This window comes from Aspergillus foveolatus (genome assembly GCF_047715535.1).
Source record: "Aspergillus foveolatus strain CBS 279.81 unplaced genomic scaffold BDW70scaffold_17, whole genome shotgun sequence".
Taxonomy (NCBI): domain Eukaryota; kingdom Fungi; phylum Ascomycota; class Eurotiomycetes; order Eurotiales; family Aspergillaceae; genus Aspergillus; species Aspergillus foveolatus.
Window position 1 is genome coordinate 411,883 of NW_027396081.1, and position 17,476 is coordinate 429,358.

General features: G+C 50.0%; 6 protein-coding genes across 6 annotated transcripts; 4 read left to right on the forward strand and 2 right to left on the reverse strand.

Annotated features, from left to right (window-relative positions):
* Window positions 1–195: 195 nt before the first annotated feature.
* BDW70DRAFT_31299 (TRAPP complex core subunit BET3) lies at window positions 196–1,610 on the reverse strand. Its single transcript, XM_073743733.1, has 5 exons — window positions 1,493–1,610; window positions 1,431–1,439; window positions 1,126–1,345; window positions 868–1,059; window positions 196–804 (listed from the first exon to the last, which is right to left on the reverse strand). The coding sequence occupies exons 1-5, from the start codon at window positions 1,525–1,527 to the stop codon at window positions 685–687; spliced, it is 576 nt and encodes a 191-aa protein (XP_073597163.1). The 5' UTR covers window positions 1,528–1,610; the 3' UTR covers window positions 196–684.
* A 176-nt stretch (window positions 1,611–1,786) lies between these two features.
* BDW70DRAFT_31330 (WD40 repeat domain-containing protein) lies at window positions 1,787–3,328 on the forward strand. Its single transcript, XM_073743734.1, has 5 exons — window positions 1,787–2,003; window positions 2,066–2,111; window positions 2,165–2,245; window positions 2,301–3,056; window positions 3,111–3,328. Exons 1-5 carry the CDS (start codon window positions 1,860–1,862, stop codon window positions 3,161–3,163), a joined length of 1,080 nt encoding a protein of 359 aa, XP_073597164.1. The 5' UTR covers window positions 1,787–1,859; the 3' UTR covers window positions 3,164–3,328.
* Window positions 3,329–5,524: 2,196 nt separating this feature from the next.
* BDW70DRAFT_149480 (glycosyl hydrolase family 47-domain-containing protein) lies at window positions 5,525–9,982 on the forward strand (the record flags this gene model as incomplete). Its single annotated transcript, XM_073739019.1, has 10 exons — window positions 5,525–5,652; window positions 5,716–6,086; window positions 6,152–6,711; window positions 6,768–7,987; window positions 8,018–8,369; window positions 8,409–8,606; window positions 8,646–8,705; window positions 8,742–8,779; window positions 8,810–8,909; window positions 9,242–9,982. 10 exons carry the CDS (start codon window positions 5,525–5,527, stop codon window positions 9,980–9,982), a joined length of 3,768 nt encoding a protein of 1,255 aa, XP_073597165.1.
* Window positions 9,983–10,038: 56 nt separating this feature from the next.
* Window positions 10,039–11,150, reverse strand: BDW70DRAFT_134243 (adenine phosphoribosyltransferase APT1). Its single transcript, XM_073736464.1, has 2 exons — window positions 10,585–11,150; window positions 10,039–10,532 (listed from the first exon to the last, which is right to left on the reverse strand). The coding sequence occupies exons 1-2, from the start codon at window positions 11,072–11,074 to the stop codon at window positions 10,378–10,380; spliced, it is 645 nt and encodes a 214-aa protein (XP_073597166.1). The 5' UTR covers window positions 11,075–11,150; the 3' UTR covers window positions 10,039–10,377.
* Window positions 11,151–13,186: 2,036 nt separating this feature from the next.
* On the forward strand, window positions 13,187–15,362 carry BDW70DRAFT_31393 (uncharacterized protein). The gene is made up of 4 exons (XM_073743736.1): window positions 13,187–13,557; window positions 13,735–15,115; window positions 15,177–15,255; window positions 15,333–15,362. The coding sequence occupies exons 1-2, from the start codon at window positions 13,408–13,410 to the stop codon at window positions 14,995–14,997; spliced, it is 1,413 nt and encodes a 470-aa protein (XP_073597167.1). The 5' UTR covers window positions 13,187–13,407; the 3' UTR covers window positions 14,998–15,115; window positions 15,177–15,255; window positions 15,333–15,362.
* A 225-nt stretch (window positions 15,363–15,587) lies between these two features.
* Window positions 15,588–17,380, forward strand: BDW70DRAFT_149483 (acyl--CoA ligase; the record flags this gene model as incomplete). Its single annotated transcript, XM_073739020.1, has 3 exons — window positions 15,588–15,654; window positions 15,710–16,992; window positions 17,048–17,380. The coding sequence occupies 3 exons, from the start codon at window positions 15,588–15,590 to the stop codon at window positions 17,378–17,380; spliced, it is 1,683 nt and encodes a 560-aa protein (XP_073597168.1).
* Window positions 17,381–17,476: the final 96 nt, after the last annotated feature.

The window sequence follows — 17,476 nt, forward strand, 5'->3', positions numbered from 1 at the left end:
AGTCGCATACCCCGGAGTACAAAGAGTTTAATGGGGCTGATCACTAAGCGCCCCAAACAATATTAGTTCGGTAAGAGACGTCTATAAGGCGATCATCTCCTAGTTCCATCTTAAGGAGTCAGTCTGCTGTCATCTAGTTCTATGTCTGCGTCCCAAATTGACTTTTCCAGTAAACAAGGCCTGGGTTTTCAACATCGAGTATTGACTAGTGAAGAATGATGATCATAAATAGTATAAGCCGAGATCACAGCTCGTACTCCGAAATATATATTTGCAAGGAATAGATTTATAGTAAGGGTAAGTTTACCAGGTTAACTGCATGTACTAACCAAATATTGTACAAACCAAGGAATATAGGTCCCCGTGCATGATCCATAACTGAAGGAAGACGACTTGTGCCCTCATTGTGCCCGTTCCCAGTGCAACCCAGCTATCAGTATATTGTATGAGATGTATCTTTCGACACTTAGAATTTCACTAAGGCAAGCTGGTCAAGATGTATCGCACCACAAACGGCATTTTTATCTGTTCTACCGGTAGAACAATAGGCTCATCAACCTACTACAGGTTGCTCGTTGACATTACCGGACGCGTTCCTCAAGGTCAGAGACACAGAGACATGACAAAATCGAAGTTGTAAGCCTTGAACACCGGACGCCATGAATCACAACAATCGCGCCGCATTCAATCTGACTCTGGAGGCACCTCGTCCTCAATATACCTCACGAGCGATACCCGCATCTCAGTTGTGTCATCCCCGCGCAGAATGTCGCTAACAAAATGAGCTTCAATCTGCATTTGCACCTTATATCAAGACTCAGTTAGTGCTAGCGATGCGGTCAAGCGGAGAGGGGTCTTCAGACTTACCATTTCTAACGCGCCCCGAAGAACGCCGCACAATATGTTTGAGAACCACAGTTCATCCTGCGCTCGTCCATCGTCCGGCAATTCGACAAAATCCGCTAGCGGGTTCTCATCAAAGATCAAGGAAAACTGGTTGTTGTCGCTGGTCCAATTCGTCACCGTCGGGGTGATGTTTAGAAATATCTTGAATCCCACCTGGTCCGTATTAGCTTCACTGGGTAGATCCAGCTGATCGTCGTAGTTTAACCACGGCTATCGTACCTTTGAGATCATGTCCGCCGTCTCGCGGAAGTTGGCACATCGTTGAGCATTGGACTTTGCCAGAAAGTCTTCAATGAGACGCATTCCAATATTATAACCCATTTTCTCCAACTGCTTGTTCACTTCGGGGTAGTTTCCGTCGTAGTCCTGACATAGTTGTGCAACAATTGTCCCGTAAGTCAGCGTCACCAATTCCGCATTAACTTTATCGATCTTGTTTCTGCAAGCAACGGATCGTATCAGCGCATTTGTTCGGTAGCTATCCCAAGGCTGCTAGAGCGAGGTGATGGCGGCGGCTTACTGACTTCCAGAGTCTGAAAGATCAACGTGTTAGCAGGCTGCTTAATCCGATATCAGAATTACTTACTCTTCTCCAATTCTCGACACTTTCGTTGAGGACATGGTCACGGCCTCTGTTCAGGACGTTCAGTGACTAAATTCAGGGAGGAGACACGGAGTTAATTGATCTCCGCAATACTACACGGATTCAATCGCCGACGAACGAGACCCCGCTTAGGCTGGGGGTGTGCGGAGCTTTACGCGCTTAGATACGTGGCCAGCGCCTGCCGCGGCTAGCGTCTCGCCGAATTGGTCACCGCCCGAGGTCTACCGGCCGCGTTTTTCTTGATTGCGATACCTGCTTAGTTACTACAGCTGGCTTCTTACCGCCCCAGACTTCTCATATCACATTTTCCTCCATTTCAGTCTTTGGAAACTGCGAACTTCCTTGTAAAATGTCCGGCGAGAAACGACCGGCTCAAGCGGCCTTTGGCTCGTCCAGTCAATTGGTTGTGAAACGAAAGAAATCTGATGGTGGACTCGATAATAGTGCAGCTGTTGTCAAGAGCTCAGGACAAGATGGAACCCTCGTACAAGCGGTATGAAGAGCTCTCTTGACGCACAAGTAATGATGAAATATCGTCATTGACGATAATTGCAGGTCCCTCGTACCAGTGGCCTTAATGCGCCGATCATGGAGCTCACAGGTGAGGCTGAATGCGATCTACCTGGAATAATTATGCTAATTACAAGACTTCAGGCCATTCTGGTGAGGTTTTCGCCGTACGATTTGACCCAACGGCGCAGCACATTGCATCTGGTTCCATGGATCGATCTATATGTACGTCAAAGACTAGGACATGAACTCGAATCATGACTAACTTGCATTAACAAAGTGCTCTGGAACACCTATGGGCAGTGCGAAAATTACGGCATTCTATCTGGTCACAAAGGCGCTATTCTTGACCTGCAATGGTCACGAGACTCCAAAATCATATTCTCCGCATCGGCCGACATGACACTTGCGAGCTGGGATATAGAGTCTGGCCAGAGGATCCGGCGCTACATTGGTCATGAAGAGGTCATAAACAGTCTCGAAATTAGCAAAAGAGGCCAAGAAATGCTGGTCAGCGCTAGTGACGATGGTACGATTGGGATATGGGACCCTCGACAGAGAGAGGCAATTGATTACCTGGAAACGGAGCTTCCTATTACCGCGGTGGCACAATCTGAAGCTGGAAATGAGATATTCAGTGGAGGCATCGATAACACAATCCACGTATGGGACATTCGAAAGAAGGCTATAGTTTACTCCATGGCTGGACACATGGATACTATCACATCTCTTGAGGTTTCGCCAGACTCGCAAACTCTTCTGTCTAACTCTTTTGATTCCACAGTACGCACATGGGATATTCGACCTTTCGCGCCAACGAATCGTCACATCAGGACATATGACGGTGCACCGGTCGGTCTAGAAAAGAATCTCATTCGAGCCAGTTGGAATCCGGTTGGCGATAAAATTGCAGCTGGAAGCGGTGATAGAAGCGTTGTTGTTTGGGACTTTAAGACTGGGAAAATCCTGTACAAGCTTCCCGGGCACAAGGGCACTGTCAATGATGTGCGATTCACGCCAAATAATGAGCCTATTAGTAAGTCCAGCTGTTCTGAAATTCCGAGGCTCTTACGCTAACTCTAACCTCCAGTTGTTTCTGCATCGTCTGACCGGAATTTGATGTTGGGTGAATTGGGCAAATGAAAATGAAGCGTTTTAAGGAGAGCAACTTGGCCATGATCCGCCACTAGAAGCTCATTTTTCAAAAGACGATTGATCTATGGATATTCACGAATCTGAGCGGACTGACTGCTACCGTGGGATAAATGCGCTGCGAGCCAATCAGGTCGTCCAATATTGTGCACGGGGTATGTACCAGAGGGAATACGAATAGTTGGATGCACCTCTTCAAATCAAAGGGGTGGGCCTTACGCTGAACGTCTTCCTGGAGACTATCCTATCGCGAAATTAGAAACTGGCCTATTCCACGATCTGGGCATTGATTGATAGCGGGTACACGATCCGCTCATCTCAATGCTGGAGATTTCTTATTATCAGAGCTTCGGACTAGGCATATCCTCATGTACGCTGCATCACATGAGCAACTTTGATTTTGATAGTACTTTCCCATGGATGAAGCATCCAGATCTTCCTCGACATACATATTCCATACGCTGGACTTTAACCATAATCATCTATGATGGAGGAGTTGGGCTAACATATCGCCTCAGACCAAAGCCCGAACGAGTACCTTGTTTTCTAGCTTCGAAATCGGTATAGGGGGGGAGGTTTGTTCATAGGAGATGTCACCCGTTCAAGAATTTATGCTACAGTTCGCTCTACTTTCGGACATGGGAGATGGAAAGGACTTGGTAGTAGAGGCACCTTGAAGTCACCTAGCCCTGAGCCGGCTTTGAATTCTGGTCGACATTGAAGCATAAATTAGCTATTTCAACTGGCGTTTCGAGCGCCTACTATGATATTTTGTGTATTCAATGAACGAGGAACGTCCGAACATTATAAACCGGCCGTGGATTAGCAAGAAGTGCTTCTAATCGTACAGTCGGACGCACCTTCTCTAAGAACTCTATCGACCACCTGGCACTACAGTTTCCATTTTAGTTCTATCAGCATGTCAGTCTTCCGAGATCAATGCGACTACGGTCGTGTGCAGGTGACTCCACACCCCACACCCATCCATGGCTATCCGGTCTTTTCCCTTTATTTCGATGCTACCGATGCCATTGCAGACTACCCTCACACTCCCAACTTCTCAAACTTCTGCTCCAGCAGGAGCCTGCAGCTCGCATCATGAGGGCAGACGCAGTGTAATACCGGGGAGGAAACTCTCTGTGCGGGCTAGTACCTCGATAATCAGAGATCCAACCATTCATTGGAAACTCTTTAATTTAGTTCTCTCCACGGTCCTTTTCCTTATCAACCTTGCTATCTGTATGCCTTGATTTGCATGTCTACTCTTTTGGTCCTACTAACAGCCTTAGTTATCACGTTCGTCGTTCTTCGCGCTATTCAGGGGCCCTGGCTTTACATTATCTTGACCTTCATACTTCTGACGATTGGAGTAGTATGGTGTCACGCTTTGTGCCGTCTAGTTGCCGCAATCTATCAGTTTCCGAATTATGCTGCCGATGGCACACTTCTTATCGAGCCGACAGAGACTGCTGGCTATGTGCGGCCAAACCAACCTATTCATGTCACTATAGCCGGGGATGAGGAGCGCTTCACCGAAAGTCACAGTACTGGCCCTGTTGTGAAAGTGGCGACTCCACCGCCGGCGTACGGTCTATGGAGAGACAGTGTGGTAAGTGACGACATTCTGTATATTGAAACCGCACAGCTATTGATCTATATCCAGAGACTCGATCCTTGTCTACTTCACTGGCCGTGCCTTGGGAACCAGCCAGCTGCACAGCAACATTCGGAAAGGAGGAATGAGAATTCAAATCGCAAACCGCAAGGACACCGGCCCCCAAGCTACATGTCCGACAACGGCGTCGGAAGTTGAAAGCTCAACCACATCGTTCAACGAGCATTTGCGGCGGTGTTAGCTGGTCGCTGACCTGAGTGCAACTTGTCTTCCGATACAGAAGCCGCCGCATCCTCTACATGGTGTTTTTACCTTTAGGAGCTTCGGGGTCAAGGACATGGGCTGAATTAGTGTGTTTGGGCGTCCACGTAAAACTTGTCCTCATCCGCTCTTCCGTACTTATTAAGCCTAAACAGTTAGTAGCATAGTTGAAAACTGAGTACCGCTACGACAAGACAACGTAGAGCACCAACGATCAGATATACTAGGGCAAATGTCAATAATGTACTGTAAGCTGGGGTGGAGAGTCGCGATAAGATAGGAGCGGAGATCTGGTCTCTGGATCCTTGAAAGCTCACGTGCAGTCTCGACTCCGGCCAACAATTGTATTGGCATTGTCCGCCGCAATCTAAGGATTTTTGAGCAAGACACCAGTGACCATCGGCGCAACCAGCTCCCTTTCCGAAATAGTCCTGCCACGCTCCCATGCCGTCTGCGGCCGGTTCGTTTCTGCGGTTATGCGCTTAGGATGTTGGAGGCTGCAGATGTCCGTCTGTTCTGCGGGGATGACGGGCTTGGTCTTGCTTCTGTCACTATGTGTGTCTACAGCGCAGGGCATGAGGTCTGACCAGATCAGGCACCTAAGGTAGGCTTATGCGCCTAAACCAGAATATATGGATCGTGGAGGTAACCTTTCACTGGGAATTAGGACCGAGACAGAGCAGATGTTTTACCACGGGTTTGAGAACTACCTCGAACATGCCTTCCCTGAAGACGAACTAAGACCTCTCTCATGTGAGCCTCTTGTCCGCGACAGACAAAACCCTGGACACGCCGAACTTAATGATGTCCTGGGGAATTACTCCTTGACTCTAATCGATAGCTTGTCAACTCTGGCAATCTTGGCATCAAGCCCTGATGATGGTGCCAAAGCATGGCAGTACTTCCAGGATGGTATAAAAGATTTTGTCAGGCTCTACGGGGACGGTTCGGATGGCGCCACAGGCCAAGGCGAGCGTAGCCGCGGTTTCGACATTGATAGCAAGGTCCAAGTTTTTGAGACGGTCATTCGAGGACTGGGTATGCGACTGGGCCTCCTGCTCAATGAATCGGGACCATGCTTGTGTCTAACATTAGTCTTCTAGGTGGGCTGCTAAGTTCGCATCTCTTTGCTGTCGGTGATCTTCCCATTACTCGTTATAGTCCCCCGGCGAAGGAGGCGGCGTATGCGAAAGCCTGGGATAAGACGTCCTTTGCCGCCGATAGTCGGGGAATCGCCTGGGACAATGGGTTTGTGTACGATGGTCAACTGCTCCGACTTGCTGTTGATCTAGCGAATCGCATCCTACCGGCTTTCTATACCCATACAGGTCTTCCTTACCCGCGGGTGAATCTCCGTCACGGAGTGCACCAGCAGCCTTTCTACGCCAATTCACCGTTGAATGCGGATACTGTACGTGTTTGTGATGATAAAGATGGTAATGCCTGTGATGCATCATCAGCGGAGGTCACGGAGACATGCAGCGCAGGCGCAGGCAGCCTTGTCCTGGAATTCACTCTCTTGAGCAGGCTCACTGGTGATGGCCGGTACGAGGAACTGGCGAAAAGAGCTTTTTGGGCTGTGTGGTATAGGAGGAGCGATATTGGATTAATTGGCGCGGGCATCGATGCTGAGTCTGGCAAATGGGTTGCACCCTTCACTGGTGTATGCCATTATCCTGCCATTGATGTTGCTACCATAGCTAACTGGTGACTTGACAGATTGGCGCCGGGGTTGATAGTTTTTTCGAATATGCGTTCAAGTCGTATGTTCTACTTTCATCCGGGGAGCGGCCCGAGCATAACCGCAGCAGCCCGTGGCATGCTCTGGACGACTACTTCCTCCCACTTAGCGAGTACGAGCATTCTCCAGAAGCATTTTTGCAAGTCTGGGAGGAGTCGCACTCGTCGATCAAGCGTCATCTTTATCGAGGGGAGGGGTATCAACACCCGCACTTAATTCAAGGCGACATCTTCACCGGCGCTACACGAGCCTTTTGGATTGATAGCCTGAGCGCCTTCTACCCAGGACTCCTTTCATTGGCAGGAGATTTGGATGAGGCTATAGGAATCCATCTGCTTACGACAGCTGTGTGGAACCGTTTCGCTGGACTTCCTGAAAGATGGAATGTGGCCACAGGAAACGTTGAGGGTAATCTTGGATGGTACGGCGGCCGGCCAGAGTTCATTGAGTCAACTTACTATCTCTATCAAGCCACAAAAGACCCTTGGTATCTGCACGTTGGTGAAATGGTGCTGCGAGACCTCAAAAGACGCTGCTGGACAAGATGCGGCTGGGCGGGGCTCCAAGACGTCCGTAACGGAGAATTGAGTGACCGCATGGAGAGCTTCTTTCTCGGTGAGACAGCCAAGTACATGTTTTTGCTGTATCATCCGGAACATCCCTTGAACCACCTGGATCAGCCGTTCGTTTTCACGACCGAAGCGCATCCACTACTTATTCCAAAGAGTATATATTCGACGCAGCGCTCAAGCCCGCGCAAAAAGAAGAAGGAGCATGGAGAGAAGCATTCAGCTGCACCTACTTGCCAAGCCGCGCCTTTGCCTCCAGCCTTTGGGTTGTCGTCAACAGCTGCTCGCCCCGACGTTTTTCACGCCGCAAACCTGGCTCGTCTCGACTTGATGCCGAGCCGGGGGCCACCAGAAGGGCCTTTGGAAAAACCTGCAAAGGATCGTCCCGGGGTTACAATTGCAGATCTAACTTCCCCAACTAATTATACGTTCTTTCCTTGGACTTTACCACTGGAATTGATACCTTTCAACGCGACGAGCTCACTCATGGCGATTCGTCCAACTCTAGATATATCGTTTCCAGCCGTATCCGGAATGGTTCATGGGCCAGGTTCGCTGGAACGCGTTCAGGACGGTGTCCTTGTCAAAAGTATTGGCGGCCTGCGGATGAGCATGATCAAGGACGCATCGTCTTATAGCGCTGAAGGAAGCGAATTCAGAGTGCAGGTGATCAACGGCGTACCCCTAGGAAAAGATGAGAAGGTATACCTCTTGCGGGAGATCACATTTGATGTCCTGGACCCTGGAGATCCGAACTTCACCCGTGTTCGCGATCCCGCGATGATTGACTTGATCATTGACATTGTCCCAGAAAATCTCGGCCGCCGAAATGATTCTGATGATGATCGAGAGCCTGCTGCATCCGGAACTGGAGCCCACCAGCGAATCATCAATGCCAATGCACCGATAGACGATGACAAAGCCGCAGCACCGGTAGACGCATCTACCTCGAGCATGAGGAACGTTTTATCATCGCTGGTTAACTCGGTCGCGTCGTTGCTTCAAGATGAGGTAAACCAAATCTACACACCGGCACCCTCTGTTTCGAAGCCTCGCGCAACCCGACTTCCTATTCCTGCTGCCGTGTCGACCGGGTTAGGGTCGGGTCCTCTGCCCGATGTGGACGACTCACCACTCGTGTCAATCAACGGTGGGACATCGCAAGTCCGACTGCCCTGGTTTGACATTTACATGGCCGACGACCTCTGCGATCAACGCATCCTCCGAAGCGTCGCGCAGACCCATCAAGTACTCGTGATCAAGCGCAGGGGGTGCACATTCTCACAGAAACTCCGAAATATTGCAGCACACCCACCGTCAAAAAATGCACTGAAGCTCGTCATCGTTGTCTCGTACGATGAAGAAGAACATAATGACGGCCAGAACTTTGGTCCGGGATACGCAGCAAGGCTTGCAGAACCGTACCTTGTGCGCCCGCAGCTAGACGAAAGACAGGTGACCGCTGGTGGAATCCCGCGACGGCATCTGCTCAGCATGGTGCTCGTTGGAGGCGGAGACGAGACGTACGAGCTTCTGCGTCAGGCGCGGGGTGTAGGCATCCGACGAAGATACTCGATGCGGTCGCAGGGCGTGCCGATTTCTAATTTATTCATCGTCTAGACTACATAATTTCAGTCTGTACATGTTTTCCTATTGATCCGAAGCATGGCTGGTTCCGCATTTCCCAGGAGTATTAATATCGGAACCAAAGATCACATTGAGTTCGCCATCGTCGGACTCCACTCTCTGTTCTCCACCCTCAGTATCTTTAGACCCTTTCTTCCTTTCTCGATCTTGTCAGGAACACACCCTTCTTCACAAGTCAGCTTCAACTGGGCACATCAAAAGCGTAGAAAATGCATCTTCAACAAGAAAATCAGCAGGATGGTTTAATTCCCCCTACTATCCCGACCACGGCAACAACGGCCATCAACCCCTCATCCGCACAGCATACTCCTCCCGACATAGCACCCAAGAACGCTCCAAAACACCTCTACTTCGCCTACGGCTCCAATCTCTCTCCCACGCAGATGCGCATGCGCTGTGTCCACAACCCCACGCTCTCAGGGCACCCCGTCGCCCTGGCAGCCCTAGACTCCTGGCGCTGGCTAATTTGTCAACCGGGGTACGCGAATGTTGTGCCTCCCGCGGGGCTGCGCGTAGGACCACAAATCACCGAGGGCGACAACGTGCCGGAGTCGATCTCGAAGTCTATGCCCCGTGGAGGAGTTTACGGGGTTTTGTACGAAATGAGTGCAGAGGATGAGACGGTGTTGGATGGGTATGAAGGGGTGCATTATTTAGCGGGGGAATCCATGGAAGAACAAAAGGTTCCGCTGGAGATTAGGCCGAAAGAGCAGGGGGATGGGGATTATAATAAGTGGTATGTTGATGCGAGAGTTGTGAAGTGGTTCGATGAGGGGTATAGGGAGCGAAAAGGGTTGCAGGGAGTTGGCGGGAAGGTCAGGGTGTTGGTATATGTTGATGAGTTGCGGGTGAAGGTCGGAAAGCCGAAGGAGGAGTATATCCCCCGAATGAATAGGGCGATTGGAGAGGCTGTACAACTTGGGTTTCCAAGGGATTGGGCGGAGGAGGTTATGAGACCTTCTATTCCGTTGGAGTAGATTTTAGACTAGATAGGGTGGCCATCATTGCATTATTGATTAAGGAGACTTTTGACTTGCTATACAAATGTTTGGTATTCAGAGTCTATCGTCATTAAGAACAGGAGCCCTAAGCTGATATCCCCAGCGTTGAAATCACGTCCTCTTCCAGGCCGCCAGCGGGTCGTGATTTGTCTAAATAATGCGGTCTATCCGTTGACGCGGCCCAATTCGCAATTGTTGGCCCGCCGAGGTCAGAGGCTCGGTTGAGTTTAGAGTTATGGGAACCAGGAACTGCGAGCGAGGCGAAACCAGCAAGTCCGGGCCGTTGTCGATGCTTTTTGTTTCGGAAGCTGGGGACTTCGTAAACATATAAAAGTGAAAATCGTATAAGAGATCATATAAAAAAAACCGGATTATGCTTTCGTTTCCTGGCCAGTGAGCAGGGTGTGAACGGGCGCAGACAGCTTGTCCCGGCCGTGGAGGAATTCCAGTTCGAGCAAGAAGACAAATCCCAGCACATTACCACCCATTTTCTTAATAAGCTCTCCCGCTGCGTACGCCGAGCCGCCTGAGGGTAACGGTTAGTTCATGTCGAGATAAGATAGATAGAGAGGACATACCTGTTGCGATGATATCGTCAATCACAATCACCTTCTGGCCAGGCTTGATAGCGTCGGACTGCATCTGGAAGAAGTCCTGACCATATTCCTTCTCGTAGCCCTGGGTTTCGCATGGACCCGGAAGCTTGCCCTGCTTGCGAACAGGGACGAAACCGGCGCCGAGTTTTAGAGCGAGGCTAGGGCCCATGAGGAATCCTCGGGCCTCTAGGCCGACGATAACATCAGGCTTCTCATCCGCCAGGGTTTCTAGGATGTGGAGCTCGAGGCAGCGAACGAGGGCTTCGTGGGTGGAGTGATCAGAGAAGATGGGGAGGATATCTTCGAAGAGGATGCCGGGGGACGGGAAGTCAGGAAACTGGCGCAGCGCAGCACGCAGCTTTACCTTAAGACTGGCGAGTTCGGCGGCGCGGGAGGTAGCGGAGGAGGGGTGTCCGGCGACTTGGGTGGTGGAGGAGGCATCGGGGGATGTGGAAGCGGTATGTTGGGACATGGTGAAAGGAAGGGAAGAAGAAGAAGAGGAAAAGAAAAGGAGAGAGAAAAATAGAGCTGAGGGTCTGGGAAGATTGGGAAAGTAGAAATAGTTTGTGATAAGCAGAGGGGAAGAGAAAAAAAAGATCTGAATAATTCCGCATCCAAGATACATACAGATTCTTACAGGCTATTACACAACGCGATTACATCTCCGTCCGGTGTTACTATTCATTTTCCTCTGCTTCGTTTCATTTACTTATTGACTTGATAGAATAATACTCCGGAATGCACCTCTTAACCTGGTATCTTCATATGAGGGTATTCTCCCAACTGCTTTCAAAGTCGCAGTACCAACCAGTCCCTGTAAGAAGTATACAGCCCCGCCAGACTTCGCAATCGAGTCTAGAATCCTATCATCAGCCCACCGCCGCTGTTTCTCCCTCCTCAACTCTCCGACTCGTGCTTCCGTCAGTAACTAGCCATGTAGTAGACTTCGTCTTCATTCCAATCAAGTCCAACCTCGGTCGCGTCCTCCTGGTTGGCCTTTCTTTACCGAACCCTCGAGGGGTAGCGGTGGATTTAACTTCCTTAGCTGCTCACATCGATTGCAGATACGACTTCTTTCACCGTCTGCCTGTGGATCAATGACACCACCACTGATCGTCCATGCAAGGTGAAATGGTGCAAATCACTTATCCTACAGTGTACTAGCGGATAATTCTCCTCTTGCCGTTCGCCACTTGTCTCGAGTTGTTTGCCGTCCAAGTGAGTTCTAGTGTCCAAGAGGTACGCTTTGCTGCAGCCTCGCGCCATGTTTCAGGCCATCTCACTTTCTCACTCGGTGAGTTGCATTCGACTCGTCTAGAAAAGTCTCCCGCTTCCCCGTGCGAAAGGGACCTGCGGGCCGAGCTAGCATAAGTACGTGCTAAGACTACTGACTGGGAGCTGCTATATTGTGCCGTCCGTATTGACCAGTTACGTTACAGTCTAACACTTCTAGGGCACTCCAGGCCTCCAGCTCAACGCGGGATAGTCTTTTGCCATTCTGGCCGCATTCCCATATGCTGTCGCTAAATTGACCGTTCCTACGGTGCTGTTTGCACTAGCTTGACTCCTTGTGAGACACAAGTTCCGGGGAACTGTTTTACGACGACACACGAACGAATATTTGACCGATTGCCCTCGCGGGGTCGGCGCGGAAGCCATGCAGGCTCATTGCTTCCGCTGTCTACAAGCATGCACGACATATGCAGGCTCAAGCCTGGTAGACGAATCCTGCTAGCTTAATGATATGACATTCTTTTGCCTAACAAAAAGACAGATCAAGTGCCTAAATACTGTTAGTACACAGATTTGCAGTACGAAGATTCCTGTACACCACCGTGGACCTACAAGCATTAGCACTTGCTATGGATTGAGTATGGAATGTATTCTCTTCCTATGCTCAGACTCATGATATCCATGTTCCACATCGTGTTACAGCCCACCGCCCTTTGTGCATGCTTGCTTTCTAACTATTTTCAATATTCAAGTTGAAGTTCAATTTAGAACAATACAAAGATGATGCGTTACCATGGATTAATGCTCGAAGTTCTCAGGCGACTCCGTCGATAAAGACAGCTAGAGGTGCTGAGTTGGCCGCGACTGGCGCCTGGATATAGAGTCTGTCCGCCCATTTATATTTATAGAAAATGGGAGCCAGGCACAACCATTAACAGCATATCCACCACCTTTCCAGGCTTCGCCCGAAAAATTTCGGTAACAAGAACTTCCTCTGCACAGCCGCTTCGGCTTTCAGGTTACGGAAATTGAACCTTGGCCGTTGAAGGATCGTCACTTCGTCATGACCCTGTTTGTCACCAAACTTAGTCCTTCCGTAAACAGGACGACCGATGTTTTATGTAATCTCCTATTTCAGTCGCATCGTTTCAATACAGGTTCCCATTTCTATACTTCCTACCTGGTACACAATAGTATGTGCATGAGATACATAAGTTCGGCAAGCTCTGCTGCGGAAGCCCAAACAAGGTCAAGATGCCGGGTGCTAGGACCGTACTATTGCTTCCTGTATATGATTCTATAGTCTTTATGTTCAGCCGAGTTTCTCGAAATGACGAAATAACGATTGTCGAGATAAGTAGAGCACTATCACGTGAGTGCACGGACCATCTCGCTTACAGAAGGTGAGTATTTAAGGCAGCAAAAGATTGAAGCTTCTCCCGCATCTCACTATACCGTCGTACGACGGCTTGCTTCATGTCTCTTAGTACTTCTGCTCTTCTGCAGAAGTACTCTTATCTCCAGCAGATGCATCAGTCTCTGCCTTTGTAGTATTACTGCCTCTTTTGCATAATGTCTCCTGCTCCTCTCGCTGCCGATTCGCAGCCAGACCGACAGTTGAAAATCCTGGCTCGAGCTTTCGAAGCTCTACTGCTGACCACTCAACAACTCAGCTTCAAACAGAAACTCTTCCAACAAAGGCTGGAATATGCCCATAATGAGGTATTTTCTCCCTCCCTTCCCCTCCACACCAGCCTGTCTCAAGTGATGAGAGAACTTGATTAGCTCTAGATCAGGAGTCCATGTGACGATGACGGACATAACATGTATTATCTGATGAGACTTCATTGACTGCCTCGTTTCATATTATTTATTTGATCTCTGCTGACTCTTGGAAAGTATCTCAAGCTAGCAGACCGAACTCCGCAAGGAATCGATCCGCACACGAAGATTGTCGCAGAGAAGATCCTGGCTCGCCATATCGAACTTGACAATCCTTCAGATCAAAGCCTAAATTCAGTGGATGTAGTAAAAGATCTTTCAAAGTCCGGAAACGTAGGAGATTCGAGTCTTGCTGTCATAACAGAGGGGGTGGGGATATACAAATCGTTCCTCAGCCCTGATGATGACGGATCAACTGGCGTGGTTGCAACAAGAGCTGGCTCGCTAGAAAGAGACTTTACCACCAAGGGCACGCGTGGAAGTCTGCGCTGCCCTTTTTCAAAACCTCATAATTTGTCCTCTGAAAATGGGGTCAACGGAATCGAAACAGCATTGCCATCCCAGAACGGCGATACATGCGGTTACCAACATTTAGATCCCATCAAAGAGGAGCAGATGGAGAGGCGGTCGAGTCAAGCTCCTTCTGCGAGTGTGCGCTCTTCGAATCGCTGCCCTGCCTCTCGCTGCCCTATTAGGTTCCTAGACCAGCATAGTCCGGAAGAAATTGCCGACTATGTTGAACGGCACAAGCATGAGATTCCCAGAAGTCATGCGATATGCGTCAAACGGTATTCCAATAGCTCCCGCCAGCTGGATGCAAAGTATGGCGACCTCACCAATATGATCCGAGGTTTGTCAGAGAAACATCAAGCCTTCCTCCCTGGCCGTCGCAGCTCGCAAACCGCTAGCTCCTCAGCAGAGCGCGTGGAGAAATGGGCGGAGGAAGTCAAACCGCAGCCTCCAGCTGATAGAGATGAAGTCATCGAGAACGACGAGGAACGAAAGGGCCACTTCGACCGGCCCCTACGAGAAGTCCGCGTTGGAGAATCACCAAGCAGACCTTGGGGAATTCACGTTCCTATTCCACCACTAGCAATGGAACCTATCACGCATGCACCGGCAACCATGGAACGGTCGACGGATAAACCGCTTGATAATGTTGCAACAAGTGCTCCCAAGGGTCGTTGCCCGTTCGGTCACGGCGGAGGCGCGCCTCCTCCAGACCACCCAGCCATAGAAACAGATACGGTTCCTAAAGAGCCTGTTACGACGCCCGATGCCACGAGCACGAACGAAGACAAGCCGACCGAGATTAAAAATCCTCCAAATCCTTCGACAGCCAGCGTTATGTTCAATGGGCCGGTGTTTTTCGGGTTTTCCCCAGAACAGACTGCGGCGTTCTTGCAAGAGCTGGCCACTTGGGGCCACAACAAATCATGATCCTGATATCCTTTTCAATTATTATCGATGTGTACTGTGTACTTGCACGGCTGTTACTAGAACCAAATTTGTGTACCGAAGCAGCGCGGAGTCCTGTAATCGTGCAAGTGTAGTAAGTATACTAGCCCTAGGTTAGTCGGTCTCACATGTGTTGACACTATAATACCTTATATATGCACTCTGTCTTTATTTACATTTCTCCGGCCCTGACTCGCCTCTAATTTTTATCAATAACCTCCGTACTGTGTCGAGGACCGAGTATGACCCCGCATAAGTTCTCCGCAACCGAGAAACCTCGGGATTGATTCTAACGGGAAGCCGTGGTGCCGCTATAGTGGCCTAGGAGGGGGCATCAATAAATGACAGGTGAAGTGAATATGATCAATCAGCAAGACTGTCCCATATTTTAAATAACTCTACCAGTTCCTGCCTACCTGTTCGCTTTGTCTTGTTGACCCAATCTGCTCGAGAAACCCTGCGTCGCGCATTCGTCCCTCGTACATTAGCTTGGAACTTTACAAGCTACACCTGCAAGATATAGCCCTTTAGCTCAGTCTTATCTCCAAGTTTTACTGCAGATCATCGACAACATGGTGGTATACCTCCCTGAGAAGGACTATGAATTCCCTAATATCGATTTGTTAACACTTCTTTTTGGTATGACCTAGTCCATTCCTCACATGCCTGTCGCAGTGAACTGACGTTACAGCAGAATCGCCTATTCCAAATAGCACAGAGAGCACAGTACTTCATGCTGAAGCGGCGGATCCCTCGAACGCAACCACCAAAGCTCAGACGCGTCTTCTTACCCGCCAGATTGCGTACATCTTGCGCAACCACTTCGGTGTTGGGAGCCAAGACGCAGGGAAGGATGTCATTGTGGGCGTTTCCGAAGGCCAGGTGTTACTACCGTCCGTCTTTTATGGCGTTATAGCAGCCGGTGGTGTGTGGAGTGCCGCTTCCTCAACCGCTACTCCTCCTGAGTTGGAAAGACAGATCCGCCAGGGAAACAGCCGGTTGCTCATCACAGGCCCAGGGTGCAAAGATGTGGTATTAAAGGCAGCCAAGGCTGCTGGTGTGCCAGAGAGCCGCGTTCTTATTTTGCGAAGTGCAGGCCACGAGCGTGTGCTTCAGAACTCTGCCACGGGACAAAACTATTTAGATGGTTTGAAGCCGTCCGAGGTGCTTGACTGGGAGCGCATTGCAGACCCTAAGAAATTGGAAGACTCGCTTATTTGTTTGCTGTACAGTTCCGGCACGACTGGTGTGCCCAAGGGCGTTAACATCTCGCATACAAACATGGTCACAGAAGCTCTGATCCCCCTCTACTATGACCTCGAGTATATTGCAAAGAGACGAGCGACGGACCCCAACTATGAGCACCCGTACCGCACACTGGCGCACCTTCCGACTGCCCATGTTGCTGGGTGCCAGGGGTACTTCGCGAACCCTGCCGTTGCTGGAGGCACAGTTTTCTGGATGCCAAAGTTCGATTTTCAAAAGTTCCTGGAGTACAACAAAAAGCTGGAAATCACATCGTTTTTCTCCGTACCTCCAATCTATTTGTTGATCGCTCAGAGCCCGGACGTTACGGACCAGTTCAAGTCATTGCGTCGCGCGTACTCTGGCGCTGCCCCCATGGGAGCGGATCTGCAGTCCAAGGCGCAAAAGAAGCTTGGATGCCTGATAAACCAGACGTGGGGCCTGAGTGAAACGACAGGTAGCACCACAGGTATGCCTTGGGACACGGAAGAGCTTACAGGTAGCGTGAGTCGTCTATGGCCAAACATGCGTCTGCGGATTGTCGACGAGGACGGCAAGGATGTCGAGGAGGGTAAAGAGGGTGAATTCCTCGTAAAGGGACCCGTGGTTACCAAGGGCTATTATGGGAATCCGCAAGCCACCAAGGAAGCCTTCACTGATGACGGCTGGTTCAAGTCTGGAGACATTGGTGTGCGCCGCGACGGACTGTTTTATATCGTTGATCGAAAGAAGGTATCTTCCCGCTTCCTTGTTGCGTCTGCACTTTGAAACTATACTAACCACTCAGGAACTCATCAAATACAAAGGTCTCCAAGTCGCCCCTGCCGAGCTCGAAGCCCATCTTATCTCGCACCCTCTCATCTACGATGCAGCCGTCATTGGTGTCCCAGCACCTGACGGCTCTGGGAACGAAGTTCCACGCGCATACATCGTTGCGGATAAGACGAAGATCAGCGAAGACCAGGTCAAGGACTTTGTCAAAAGCCATCTCGCACATTACAAGCAGCTCCGCGGTGGCGTGGTATATCTGCCAGCCATCCCAAAGAGTCCGAGTGGAAAGATCTTGCGCCGCGAACTTCGTGAGCTGGTGAGGAAGGAGGCTGGGGTTTCCAAGTTGTAATGTGTCTGTTTTTGGTTAGAAAGAGTAAATAAGAAGTACTGTAGAAAAACAATACGTCTCGATCCACTTGATATGTTGGAGGAATCTTTGATCCGT